This window comes from Anopheles bellator, chromosome 2 (genome assembly GCF_943735745.2).
Source record: "Anopheles bellator chromosome 2, idAnoBellAS_SP24_06.2, whole genome shotgun sequence".
In the NCBI taxonomy this organism is placed as follows: Eukaryota; Metazoa; Arthropoda; class Insecta; order Diptera; family Culicidae; genus Anopheles; species Anopheles bellator.
In genome coordinates this window covers 31986392-32000514 of record NC_071286.1, presented here as the reverse complement: position 1 = coordinate 32000514, position 14123 = coordinate 31986392, and the positions used below count along the sequence as shown (strand labels likewise).

Here is a 14123-nt window from a genome sequence, read left to right as displayed (position 1 = left end):
TGGAAGGCAATAAAAAGAGAAAAAACAATAACTTTACACAACGACACGCTGCCATTTTACGTCAAATCTGTGCCGCATGAAAATGAAAGAAAGTGTATATTGCTCATTGTCTTGTCCCCCCTGAGCATACAGAATTCTTGCACAGATTTACTCCGAACGACCTCCCCTCTTTTCATTTTCCGTGCATACTGATAGTGGTGATGGTGAAAAGTAGTGATAACGGCATTTAAAGTAACTTAGAATTTGCCGAAAGGCATGTGTTGAGTAAAATTAACGAACACTAAACCAGAACTGAATATATCTTCTAATAGCACAGAACATGCTAACAAACTAATCGAAAAACTAGATTCGATGGAACTGTTTTATATGTAAAAAAAACTCTGCTGATGTGAGAACCATTCTGGGCTTCTACATGCTGTATTGCTTGGTAAAAGGATATTGAAGTATTAGATTATCCGAGAAAAGAAATCATCTAAAAGATCCGACTAGTTCGATATCATTACACTACAAATCATTTCATGTATGTGCAATAGGTAAGCTGAAATGCATTTTGGCAAAGGAATTGGTGTCGCTTTGTTAAATATAAATATGCTTGTAATGAGAAAAACACGTTTAAAGGGCAAACAATGTCTGGCCATTGAAAAACAATCTTAAAATTTGCCAAGCAGCCGGTAAATATCTTTTTTTCTGCTAAAATGTAGTACTGAAGCAAAGCACATTGATACGTATTTTTATTAGCAACAGGCAGCATAACAAACCGGTTTCAATGTTGTGCACTTTGAAAGTTTAAATCGAAGTCCAAAAGTTACACTTCTTGCAGATGATTGTACTATTTTATGACAACTTTCAATCTCCCGCCGATGGCAATGGAAGCAGAGCATTAGAGAAATGAAGAATGTTACTATACACTCACCGTTGGAATCCTGTTCCACGTTCTTTAAGTAATGGAATTTACAATGCTGTAGTATTTGTACCGCAGCGATTCATATCGTATGTTAAATATATTCAAATGATTTATCAACTTAAATAAAGGACACAGTTTCACTGCTAATCATGCGAATCCAACATGATCACGGTTGTTAACGTCACACAACGAACCATTCAGTCTCTATGGATTATGTTTCTGCTGGCAGAAGATGTAAAATCCAAATGCTTACAAATTTACCATGAAGCTGTGTACAACCCAACCCAAAACCCACTAACTTACTGTAGATAACTCAGCGCTGCTGTTGAAGCAAATTTCTTTATCAACTTATATCCCATTCTGCAACTGAACAGCAATAGCAATGGTCAGCATTTAAGATAATATAAATCGTTTTTAAGCATTGTTGATCAATACCAAGAAATTAGATAATAGAATACTAAGGCTTGTCTTATGTATCGATTACTTTTGGCAGTACAGGTACGAGTTTTTTTTTACATTTAACGAACTCGCAAAATAGTGTCAAATAAATGGACCGAACGCGCACGGTCACTAGCAATAAATGTTTGTAAACTGTTGTTTCTTATTATAGTACGTTTTCCGAAATATTATGTTTTTATTTGACTGCTACTTTAAAATACTGTTTCGTAAACTCTAACGATGATCATCCTGATCATGAGGGCTTCTGGCTCAAATCAACTGGCGTAATAAAATTATCACCCTTTTATGGAAGATTAAAAACCGCGCGAAACCAGTTGCTGTTTTGGATGGCACCACGAAAGGAACGTTGAAAATCAGATTGTATCAGTCGCAAGCATCATGTGTCTCAGTATCATTTACGCTCGAGACTTACGCCTGTTGTGGGGCAGCAATCGGTCGCTGATAACGAATGTAATGGTTTGATAATTGTTTACGGTCGAATCGAAAGATTAGCCCGCTATTGTGCCGAAAGTTATTTAAGTGACAACAGCTCGGCACGAAATGCCAGAAATGGACAGTTGCAGTGTCGAAGAAACTCCGGAGGCGATCGTGCCTCAGGCAAGCGGCCGAAATGACGATCAGGATGCCTACGTGACCAGAGACCAGTACAATCGTTTGCTTGCAGAGTTTAAGAAGCTGAAGAACCGCAACGAAGCCATCGATCGGGTATCAGCTCAAGATGAACGACGAGCTTTTCAGGTGTGCATGGATCGCATCGAGCGCTTCGAATATCTCATGAAGGAGTTGCAGGACGATTTTCGGGATATAAAGACTAGTGTGCGGTCCAGTGATGCTAGTACACCAAAGGTTAACGTTGCCCATACAACACCCCACTCAATGCAGCTTCAGCAGACAACCCAGTTCAATACAGAAGAAAACCCAATTCAACTCGTTATGACTATCGTGCACCCAAAGCGGACCGCGGGATAACTGTGAATCGAAATAATATATGCGTAAAAACTAGGATATATTAATAATAAAACGGTAGATATGTGTTTCAATTAGAATTTTTTCGCAATTTGTCTATATCTAACACTAATCACTATGCATCCGTGGTGATTGCATTATCACAGTCTGAAAACTGTGCATGTTAATCTTGACCCGAAGAAGATTGTCGAATGACCGAATGACAAAAAACAGTTAGCTCAATTTGTAATGAATACTTTAAATTTTTAAGATTCAGTTTTTTGTCCGTTTCGTTCGAAAATACCATATAACCAAACATTGCACCGTATTGAACGTTATGGTCTGTGTAATGCTGGGCTGAAGTGTGAATCCTGTTAGAAGTTCGATTGAGCAGATCTCTAGCAGCTCTCGAAGATTACATTTCTTTTCTAAGCCTTTTCAGACGGTGCGGTTTATTCATGGCCGAGCCGAAGATTCAGTAGTGTGGTCGCATTTCAAATCTAAGACCGTTTGTATTTTGCTGAGTTTAGAGAGTTCCATCATGGCATATAAACAGACCGCAGGGTCGGCCATAACGGTCCAGCACCGCTAGGCACTTGGCTGGTGCTCGATGCATCAGCTGTCACTGGCGCAGTGAAGGAGAGAGTAAAAAGTGAAAAGTTTGCGACATTCTTGAATTCGCATGTTTTGCCTTGGATTTGATGCACTTGCCACTGCAAATTGAGATTGGAAGCCAATCTTCGCAGCCCGTTATTGAAGTAATCCCGAGAATCGTGCCGTTGGTTTTGAGCGTGCCGCAGTGAAAGAAATGGTTCCGGGGCAGTTTCTCCCACTTATCCTCGATCATTTACGCACGTAGGCTGGAGAACGGGTCGTGAAATAGCGAAATCCTCCGTCGGTTGATTTTCGGTAGCTAAAATCATTGGCAGGGGTTGATATTTAGCGTCGATATACATTCAAAAACCACGGTGTCCATCTCACGCGAGTCCAGTGAGAGGCATAGCTGCGACAGCCCACCACTGAAGGCGACTTGCATAACAACGGCGCTCCCGGAGAGCAGCAGCTGCGGTGGTGCCCGGGAACGGATTAAGCCAGCTTACGGTAGGGATTTTAAATCGATGGCGTTGGATTTACTCGGCCGCAAAATGCCACTGGACGGGTCGTCAAAGCAACCGCCGGTTACACCGTCCTCGGTTGGCTCCGGAATCGCTGGCAGTGCTGGTGGAAGTGGTAGCAGCGGTGCGAGCGCTGGTGGACACACTTCCGGCGCTGGTTCGCTAGTAACCGGGGTTGTTGGCTCAGCCAACAGTGCTGGTAGTTCATCAGCGCTGGGCAAACAAATGAACGCCAAACGTTCGTTGAAGCTTTCCAGCCTGGCGGAGGATATTGTGCCCCCTGGTGTGGTCAGCGACGAGGCACCGTTCCGCGCCCGGTTGCATCATCTGTTTTCGCAAATCGAAAAAGAATTTGAACTAATGTACATTGAAAACGTGAACCGTAAGTTGCCGAAGCCGTCGCCTTCTATGTACCCTACTCGATTCTCTTTATTTATTTGGCTTCAATCGCTCTTTTCAGTTCGTGAAAAGCTGGATGCGGTCGCTGGAACACCACGTGACTCCACGGTAGGCGAAAGGATGCCATTGCAGGATACGTTCGAGGTGGACGGATCAGTCAATAAAAGCTTCAAATCGAAGCTCGGCAGTGCCGGTAGTAAAGTGAAGGCCGGCCATAAGCTGCGAGCCCAGACGAGCCGCATCGTGTCGAGCTTCAAGGCACAGTCGGTCGTTAGCTCGCTGGTGCGTGAGTTTTGTGGGCACAAGGACGGTGTGTGGCAAGTGAGCACCAAAGTAGGTCAACCGATTATCGGCACGGCCTCGGCCGACCACAGTGCGTGCATCTGGAGCATCGATTCCGGGCGGTGTCTGTTGCAGTACCAAGGACACAGTGGATCCGTCAATTCGATTAAGTTCCACCCGACCCGAGACATCGTGCTGACCGGAAGCGGCGATACGACGGCTCAGATATGGCAGGCGGCAGTGAATTGGGAAGTTCCAGCTCGCAAAGGACACTCTTCTGAAGAAGAACTGGACGACGAAGATGAACCGTACGAAGAGCGAGAACGGACGGATCTGCTACGCACGCCACTGTGTGAGTTTTCCGGACCCGGTGGCCATTCGATGGTGGTGGTAGCAGCGGATTGGTTGCCCGGTAGTGACCAGATCATCACTGCCAGCTGGGATCGAACGGCCATTTTGTGGGACGTTGAAACTCGTGAGCCACTGCACACACTAACTGGCCACGATGACGAGCTGACGAATGCTTCTGCACACACCAACCACCGACTGGTGGTTACAACGGCGCGGGACTCAACCTTCAGGCTATGGGATTTTCGCGATCAAATACCGGCCGTTTCCGTTTTCCAAGGCCATACCGAGTAAGTACCCTGGTCATGTCACTAGGCAACGAAATCAAATGAAAAAATCTAAATTCGCCACGATTATGCCTACTAGATGAAATAATGTTATAGGGATCTTATACCGCCCTTTCTTCAACTCTCCTCTTCCGTTTGTGCTTTCATTCCAGAAATGTAACATCAACAGTATTTACTCGCGACGACAAGCTCGTATCCGGTTCAGATGATCGTTCAGTAAAGGTATGGGAGCTGCGTAACATGCGCTCGGCGTTGACCACCATTCGGTCGGATTCGGCCGTCAACCGGGTTGCCGTTTCGGCTAGTGGTGTGATCGCCATTCCGCACGACAACCGCCATATCCGGCTGTTCGATCTGAATGGACAGCGCATTGCGCGATTGCCACGCACCAGTCGCCAGGGACACCGCCGTATGGTGTCATCGGTGGCCTGGACCGAAGACATTACGTCAAACTGCAATCTCTTCTCGAGTGGTTTCGATCGTCGCGTCCTAGGTTGGGGTGTCTGTTTGCCACCGAAAGACAACTGAGGCGTTTGATCGGCGAAACAATCTGCTTTATTCTCAGTGTTTTACTTTTACACCTTACCCGAGGGCGCGATATCGTTGGTTGCTGTTTTCGGTGTGTGGCTGTCCTCAAGGGATGTTGTTAACTTTGGATGTGATTTTTTTTAATGAAAAAACACTGATTTGGGTTCCAGTGCGGTTCTAGTCTAGCCTAGCCAGTCACAAGGGGTTGTGTTTTCGGGTCATTTAATCTCGTAAGCATTTCTAGGTTTGTTTATAGGTGGTGATCCGCACATGACCCTATAAGTCATAGGGAGTATGAATCGTAAGCAAGTTACTTTTATACCGTAACGAAGATATTTCCCGATTAATTCCACCAAGCTTACAGTTCTCACCGTTTACAGCGGTCAGTGGCATCTGTTAGGATAATCCGTTGGTATCGGAGGTTTCAATGAATCTCAAACACACCCCGAATGTTATTTTGTTTTCTACCTGTATATATATGTTTATAATTTATTACTGTTGTTGTCTTACCGAAACCAATGTCGTCTAGTTGAGTAGTAAGCACCGACTGGCACCAGTACTTCGAACATCACTGCACTCTACAACATGCCACGGAAATGGATAAAACGATGCCTTCACCTTGCAATACCAACCTAGCTTTACACTCGGTCACCATTATTAGACGGCATTGGTGGTGAAGGTGGGTGAGGATCGGTGCAAACACACTGGTGGGAAGCGACGAAGGTTCAAGACGAACGATTAAGGATATTTATTTAACAATCGCAGACGGGTACGGATACTGTACTTTAGTCAGAATTCAGGAACTTAGTTGAAGTTACAAGGAAGCGTTAGAGCAATGCGATTTAGAAACGCACGAAAGAAGAAATATGTCAAATACGGAACCGAGGAGATCGATCGTTGTTTTCTGGTTCGATCACTTGCTAACGGTGATCGGTACTGATCACCGTTAGTCAGTCATTTGCCAGTCGATGGCCGAACCTTTTCTTGAAAGTCACATACGTTTCTTGTACAATGTAAGGTTGTAAAAATTCAGCATCCGGTGGCGCTTGTTCGTTGACACGAAACGAAATGTGACGAGAAGGATAAGCACAGCAGTACCAAATCTATATAAGAAAGGGGCTTAGTTTCAGTTGATACTCTTGTGATGTAAAGCGGTGTAATGGGAAGAAAGGACTGTCCGAATGGTGCAACACGACGACACAAATGTGTTCTGTTTTTTTGTACTAGAAAGAAATAGGCCAGACCCGGTGGAGCAACTTACAATGTAAAGGTTTAGGTTTATTTTTTGGCTTCTGGTCGCTACACGAGCTGCTGCACTTCGACAGAAAAGCTCCAAAGCTGAGACGGAGCACCGCGGCGACACTTGGAAGCACCGACGTCAGCCTTAATCAGGCTCTCCAGGCACATGCCACTCTGCCGGTGCACGAGCGTTCCCCCCTGACGTTGCCAGCGTTGGGCCACGTTCACTGTGGCTCCACTATGGCACCGTTCCGTTATCACCAGTCCATTTCGTACCGTTAAACAGGTGCCCTTCTCGGTGCGTAACTGTCCAGTAGTTTTGTGTAACGCCCACTGCATCGATCCGTCGCTATCCGCGGTCTCATGGGCGCATTCCGTCAGTGTGGCATCGTTGCCGTGTGCCTTCGGAACACCACCATTAGAGCGTTTTCGATGCGTCTTCGTTGCTGGCCCCATTACACCGAGGCATCGTTCGCCGTGGCGTAGCTGCCCGAACGCGACGCTATTTTCGTTCGGCAGTTTCAGGTCGAGGAACACGTTCTGCAGGTACCAACTGAACTTTCGGCAGCTTAACTTCCGCCGGAGCTCCTGTTGCGCTCGTATAGACCCAACCTCAATCGGTATCGCTTCCGGACGGGCATCGTAGAAAAAATTCTTAAATTCATCCATCCACACGAGTGCCACACGCTTCGTGTTGCTGCAATGATGCCGAAAGAAAGAAACAATTATGAATCGTGTGTTTGGCGAAACTAGTCGATTGTTGGTCGGTTCTGTACCGTAGATACGTAAGATGGCTGCCGTCCGGCGGGAAATTGAATGGATGCTTCCGGCGAAAGACATGCCCAACGCGTGAACAGGGAACCACCTCGACGTGTGCTCCACACAGCCATGCCTTCAAGGACATTTCCAGTGATTCGCCGCCCCAAACGTCCATTCCAGAGTCGAAACCACCGAGCTGCTCGAACAGACTTTTCGCCACGATGAAGATACCGCCGGAAATAGCGGGACTGTAGAACGGTTGCGATTCATCGTGCCGCCGATGCTCAAGTTCCTCCTCGGCGATTGGCAGCCAGCGGAAGTGCAAACTCCAGTCGAATCCACCACGCAACCGTGCACTATTTGGACGATAATCGAATGTATGTGCATCGATGATGTCGATCACGGGACTAAGCAGAGCCGTCGGATCGATCTCCAAGCGATCGTGCAACGGCTCCAACCATCCGCGGTTCACCTCGCAGTGGCTGTCGAGGAACAACAGGTAGCTGCCGCTCGCATACGTTGCGCCTATGTTACGTGACCTTATTAAACCTGCGCAACAAACGGATTGCCAGGACGAAGAAACAAACGTGAGAATGTGCACCAAATTCTTTTGTGAGCCCCCGTACCTTGTCGAATGGAATTTCGGTAGTATCGGACTAGCGGTATTTGGGTGAATAGCTCATAGCGGCCAAAGAGGTCAGCATCTTCGACTCCTGGGGCACTGGACGCCGTCATGCCGTTATCACTGCAGTCGTCGATGAGGACAATTTCTCGTAACAGATCGTGAGGTGTTCGCCGCAGTATGCTCACGATGGTGCGCAGCAGCGTTGAAGTGGCTTCGTTGTGGAACGTTATTATCACAGATGTGGTACGGCCAGGTGTCGTGAGGTAGCTGCGCTCTTGGCAGCTGAAAGGGTGAGTGAAAAGTGCAAACATTAGATAAAACAGCAATTAACGGTTTTATGGTTTGTCTTCAAAGGACGGCCAACCGGGCACCCAATGGCACACACCGAGTGAAGAATTTTACCCTTCTGATTAATGAACTAATGGGCCGCTGATACCTTGAAATCGGTCATGGAACAGGTTTCTTTATGAATAGATTCCTCTGGGCAAAATAACTATCAGCGATCATTTGTTTATGGTCACATTAGTTAAATTTTAATTCATAGCAAGATGCATGAATAAAACATGAAGAATCAGCCACTAATCCTTCAGGTTCAATAAATTAAATGCTCAATGTATACCGGTACGTGCATCAGTCTAATGCGCATATCGTAAAATTCGCCTGTGGCGCGTCGAAAAACGAAAGTGTTTGAAGCGATTTAAACAAACATTTGAATTTTGGATTCACATTCTTCCGCACGATGACTTCTCCCATGACTTCAGGGATCTGGATTTATGTTTATGCATTGGTTAGCATGTCCGGACCACGAAACCGGACTAGGCTACATATTTGCATCATTATCACTTCAGGTCAAGATGTCCATTCCATTGTCGCCACGAGTTTGTGTCTTTAAAATCTTTATTTTGAACCACCAAAAAATTGGTCGCATACGAAATATTATACTTTCATGTTTGTTCAAAACGATATTCTGCATTGAAACCAGGCAATTTATGAGCATCCACTACAAGGAGGTTCAACGTTAAAATTTTGTTAAATTTACAACTGTTAAATTTAAATGAAATTGATAACTTCCGGCTTTTCACACTATTGGCTATCCATGTTTGATCAAACTAAGTTTGTTCACGCGTTCGCATAGAGTAACGATTTGTTTTGGTCGATAATTGCCCTATAAAACCATGGTTTAAGTGTCGGATCAACGTGCTGCATTACAATCACGCGAATCAACAAAAATCGAGAACATTTCGATGGCTTCCTCTTCGCTGGGACCCTAGCGAAATGTTGGCGCCATTCGAAAACATTTTTACGATCTTATTTACGATGCGACGGATTTATTGAAGTCGTTTCATGGTTTTGCTGGCGCAAACGGTGTCAAGAAAGAGTATAATCTAAACAAACCGTTTACTATTGCACGAACCAGCCCTATGATTCGTATCGCTTTGACGAACGCTTCATTACGCTTAGCAAATTTCATAATTTCAACCAACCCGCTGCGGGGTGCCTTTTTTGGCTTCCTCAGTCGTTGCTTCAAGTTCAAGTGCTGGTAGCTAAATTCGAAAATTGCGCCGAGTAGCGGTGAATGCTCGGCTGTTCCGTTCGGTCACTCACGAAATCCGCTTTCTTGCGAATTTTGTTGTCGAGCTCCGTCCCTCGTCTAGGTCAAGTATAGGGGGTTAATTCCATGAGAAATCGCAAACACTAGACGTTTTCACGGGTTACACGGTACCGTAGATTTTTGAGCGGCCGGCCCGATCGACCGAGGGTCAGTAACACCCACAGGGAAGAAAAATCACCACATAGAACGTTCCAGCTGAAATGGTCTTTTTTTAGGGTTTCCTGTACCACCCCCCCTGCTCAACTAAACCATCGGCAAACCTCTGGGTCAACGGGTGGCGGCACTTTTTTTACCAACTAAACAGTGCGCCGAAGTGCGAAACGCAAGTCGCGCAGAAATAACTCTTGTTAGTTTATTTCTTTTGGCGGTACGCCGCGATTTCATCATCGAGCCGGGGTCTCTTGGGGTGTTCCGACAGCTCGTTGTTGGCCCGCAGCTGCATTTCGGGTGTGTTGTCCTGCGGCGAAGCGATCGTAAGCGTAGTGAACCGGAGCCCAGCATGATACTCACTTGGGATGGCGTGTGTCGGGAACGGGGCGATCGATCCCGATGTGATCGCTGGCCGTGACGTTGAAGTGATGACGGGTGAAGGGCATCGGAAGGTTGGTGGCCGCGTCGGTCGCCACCCGGTTCCAGCGCTCGTAAACCAGCGCCAAACTAACGGTGAGATTCATCTCCGCGATCGTACCCACCACCTTGCGGCGCCCGGGTGGCAAGTGCAGCAAGTACACGTTGTTCCACAACACCAGCAGGGCACCGAACGCGACGATCAGCAGAAACCCGAACGCCTTCTTGCGCGGAACCTTCATCGTGTGGACCGCCGGTAGCGTGTGGGCATCCTCTCTCCCGGGGGCGACTATCCGGCAAGCTGGAACTGGAATGCGTCTGGCGGCCCCGCGCGATCCTATCTCGCGCTGGACACGGTGGTCCGGCCCGTAAGTGCTCCAGTTGTGAAGCGACGCCCCAATCGGAACCCGTTTTGCTGTGGGCACATCAATTTAGACTAATTTGCACCGAGACCTCTGCCGTCGTCGTTGTGCCGCGAGGTCTTACTGGTTCGCTAGAGATCTTCGGCGATCGCCGGGCGGCGGCCGGGCAAACAATAGACGAAACGGTACTGCGAACGCCGGGCCACAGATTTTTCACAATTAACAAAGCACCGGCCACAGTGCGATCGGGGAGGAAAAGAGCACAAGAAATTATTTGCACTTTACAGCTCGTGCGGGGTCTCTCCAACGGGGCTTTCTCTTCTTGTTACTCATTTATTAGTTGTCCCCGGCATAGAGCAGCCGACTACTTCGCGTCAAATCCTGGCACTAACACGGTCAATACGAAATACGAAATACGAAAAAACAACACACGTATTGATTATTTTATCAAAAAGCACGCAACGGCTTAGTTCGCTGACGCGCACAACGCGAGACCATATGCGCACCGATAAGGAGCAAACCCGACCCGAACAACGAACGCGTAATCGAATGTCGCGCCGATCGATCGACACAAGTATTCGTGTTGGAGCACTACGATGTGGGGCCGGGCCGAGAACGGAAGGAAGTACCGGAAGTAGACAGCAATAACAACGATACCGCGGGAACTGGCCACGTGTTATGGGCACGCCGCACGCGCGAATGGGTTCTTCTTCCTGTGCGCCGCACACCGTTCCGCACCACTTCGGCAAAAGTCTAATCACGTAACAGACAGCGCCTTAATCCCGCAGTGCAGTCGATCGATCGACGGCCGGACGGACGACGAGGAGCCAGTTCCGGGGAGGTTCTGTGGCGCCAGCCAGGGACACAAGACAACCCGTCCGATTCGCGACCGACCAACGCGTTTGCCGGTTAGTAACTGGCCGCGCTCCAGAGGGCGCGAAGCGGACCGCGGGAATCCCAGCGCCCCGGCGCACATGCTCTCTCCGGCCGGCTCTCTCTCACTGTTTCGCTCCTTCTCTCACTCAAGTCTTTGGTTTGGCAAATCCACGGGTTAGCGGGTTAGCCGTGTTGCAGAAGATGCCCTAGGAGAGCACGATGGAAATCAGATGTCCATGGGGAGGGTGTCGGAGGGGTGACTAATCGTGACCGATCGGTAGCCTCGACTGATTTGCCTTCATGCTAATAACCGGCCAACGGCTGCCGGAATTAACAGGCAGAACCTCGGACGATCGTCTTCTCCGTCGACAACCGTCACGAGCCAATAGATGGTGTGTCCGGTGACCGAGGTGCGCATCTCATCACATCTGGGCCAGCCGGTAATTGCCTTGCTAGGGACAGCGAGCCCTGGCCCGGTAAGAATCGTGAGGCTGTACCGTGACCGCCCTGATGATCGTATTTCATGATGGCCGGCGTTTCGCGTCAGCCTTCAGCCGTAGAGACGGCGTACACTCATCTCGCTTTCATCTCTCGCTGCCCTTATGCAACCGATTACTGCAGGAGGCTAAAGGCCGATAAGCAGCCCGCGCGGCAAACGAATAATCTCCGTTCCATTATCGCGCCCGCGAGAGCACCCTTCGAAACTCACGTGTTGCGCGCCCGATCGACGCGCCAACGTCCTTCTAATCGCTAACCACCAGGATCAACAAACCGTGGCTGGTGGTTGGGCATAGATTGGAAACCAGCTTCGGCCCATCGAACCCAGTTTGTCAACCATTTTACATTTTGCATTTTGGGGAACGTAGCGCGATCGTTGCGATCCGCGCATGGTTGTGCCGTTTCATGTTTTACTTTGTGTCTCTTTCCACCGAAGGGGAACATACATTTGCATAACACTTAGGCCTTCCGAAAAATAAACAGAAAAAAGAATCATACCTTATTTGTCGATTACTCCATTTGTTTATGGATTTCGCTTTCAGCCGGGGGCTGTATATACGCGGAGGATTGTTGCGCAACTGCGCCATCCGTCGCATCGTTAAGTGGCGCATTTGAATGGTGAGTTTTTGCCGATTTTAATTTCGACCGCGACGTTGGCTTGATTTTTTTTGTTCTATGGCAGCCAAAGTGGTGACGTAGATGAACGTGCTTTAATGAGTGTTGAGAATGAAAAAATTAAGTTTTACGCCAAGCTGGAATCGCCGGAGTCGCCTTGTGGGCTTCCTTGATTGATGGGTCATGACAGTGGTGGTTATTTTCGTAGAGCTACAGTTTCATTAGAAGAAATGATTCCTCTGGGGCACTAGGGGAGAGAAGGCACTTTTGCAAGACTGCATATTGCGCCTCGGATGGATGTCGACGTTTGGTCGTGGCCATTAAATTACGCACCGTTTTCTCAATGCTCGCCGATTGTTTATGCACGGTGCACGTGGTGTGTTGGTTCGTTGATGTTTACGCTTCGAACCCCGAACTGGTTAGTGCGATCGTGCATCAAGCATGATCGTGATGAGTTTGAACATTTCTAGCTTGCATGTGACTTTTATGAGCTCCTTTTATCCCGGCAATGCCTTATTGCCGCAATGGAGTGAAAATTTGGTTGGGAAATGATCGACTACACTAGTCTACCCCACCGATAGAGGTGTATGTATCGATTAAACTACGCGATTTCAAGGTCAATTAGCATGCCGGATAGTGCGTAGCAAAACAATTGATAGTAATTTGTCTTAGTTCATTTTGAGTTAACGTTGACTTTAAAATCGGTTTTTTCATTTGAATTATTGGCTTTGATTAGTCGTAAGTGATCATGTGTCTCGCGGCCCAACAAAGCGTAAGATTAACCTATTGATGCCGCATATGCTGATATTCGTCATGCCGAGTCACTCCACCTCAATTTAGTTCGCCCAGCGGATTGGCAGCGTCCAAAAATGTGTAGGATGACGACGAACTATTATCAGGCCCGTAGGATTTAATGGCGGTTCCACAATTGCAATTAATTTCCTAATTGCTACAAATTATTTGCAAACATAGATTATTTGAGATATTCGATACCTTAAAAGAGAATCCAAAAAACATTCAAATTTGAGTACTTGACGAAGAAACTCCTCATTTTAAACAGTGTTAATTGCATCAACTACATGAAGTAATTTCAGTTTGATATAAGATGGATAACTAAGATGGAAAATCGAAGCTAAATCGTCTTCAGTAAAATATGGTGGATAAAATTGCTATTGAATCAGCAATATTTATATGCGGGCAAACACAAAGAAACTGTAATCCTTTTTCTATTTTTGCCAAGCCCGAAAAAAAATTGAAATAAAGTAACTGGAGTTCAATTAAGTTCATTGTGCGCAGCTTCTTTTGACCAACCGCAGGACGAACTCTGACCTTAGTTCGACGACGCCGGGACCATCCGCCAGCACTGAGGTAGAGTATCAGCAACCGCACACAAACACTGGTTCACAATTAGCTGCCACAACCTGCTGATAAGAGCATATTCGGTTCGCGCCACACGCAGCCCTCTACGCGCCAACAGGTTGAAGCCGACGCGACCGGCCTTATGTAGCCGGTTTCGAATGTGTGCGTCTGGTATCTGCACGAGTTGTTCAATCGGTCCAAGTAGCAATCGAGATAAAAGCCACCCTCAGCAGGCGGCGAATTGTCAATCACTCGAACGCGGATGTTGGTTTATCTGAGGTAAATAGAGCAGTGGTTTGTTTCGCGTGCAAAATTCGGAATCTTGGTATCGCGGCAGATAACGC

The 14123-nt window shown here is 47.3% G+C and overlaps 2 protein-coding genes across 2 annotated transcripts; one reads left to right on the top strand and one right to left on the bottom strand.

The window, feature by feature from the left end:
- The first annotated feature begins 3173 nt into the window (after nucleotides 1–3173).
- LOC131209135 (WD repeat-containing protein 37) lies at nucleotides 3174–6452 on the top strand. The gene is made up of 3 exons (XM_058202129.1): nucleotides 3174–3805; nucleotides 3884–4742; nucleotides 4892–6452. The coding sequence occupies exons 1-3, from the start codon at nucleotides 3427–3429 to the stop codon at nucleotides 5265–5267; spliced, it is 1614 nt and encodes a 537-aa protein (XP_058058112.1). The 5' UTR covers nucleotides 3174–3426; the 3' UTR covers nucleotides 5268–6452.
- Nucleotides 6453–6566: 114 nt separating this feature from the next.
- LOC131207390 (polypeptide N-acetylgalactosaminyltransferase 16-like) lies at nucleotides 6567–10683 on the bottom strand. Its single transcript, XM_058200002.1, has 4 exons — nucleotides 10013–10683; nucleotides 7892–8172; nucleotides 7283–7814; nucleotides 6567–7203 (listed from the first exon to the last, which is right to left on the bottom strand). The coding sequence occupies exons 1-4, from the start codon at nucleotides 10309–10311 to the stop codon at nucleotides 6567–6569; spliced, it is 1749 nt and encodes a 582-aa protein (XP_058055985.1). The 5' UTR covers nucleotides 10312–10683.
- Between the last annotated feature and the right edge of the window lie 3440 nt (nucleotides 10684–14123).

Excerpts from the sequence above, each read along its gene's own strand:
- LOC131209135 (XM_058202129.1), top strand. The coding sequence starts at position 3,427 with ATGGCGTTGGATTTACTCGGCCGCAAAATGCCACTGGACGGGTCGTCA. Across the intron at positions 3,806-3,883 it reads GTACATTGAAAACGTGAACC|TTCGTGAAAAGCTGGATGCG; the intron begins GTAAGTTGCCGA and ends CGCTCTTTTCAG. Across the intron at positions 4,743-4,891 it reads GTTTTCCAAGGCCATACCGA|AAATGTAACATCAACAGTAT; the intron begins GTAAGTACCCTG and ends CTTTCATTCCAG.
- LOC131207390 (XM_058200002.1), bottom strand. The coding sequence starts at position 10,311 with ATGAAGGTTCCGCGCAAGAAGGCGTTCGGGTTTCTGCTGATCGTCGCG. Across the intron at positions 8,173-10,012 it reads CCCGACACACGCCATCCCAA|CTGCCAAGAGCGCAGCTACC; the intron begins GTGAGTATCATG and ends TCACCCTTTCAG. Across the intron at positions 7,204-7,282 it reads AGCCATCTTACGTATCTACG|CAACACGAAGCGTGTGGCAC; the intron begins GTACAGAACCGA and ends GCATCATTGCAG.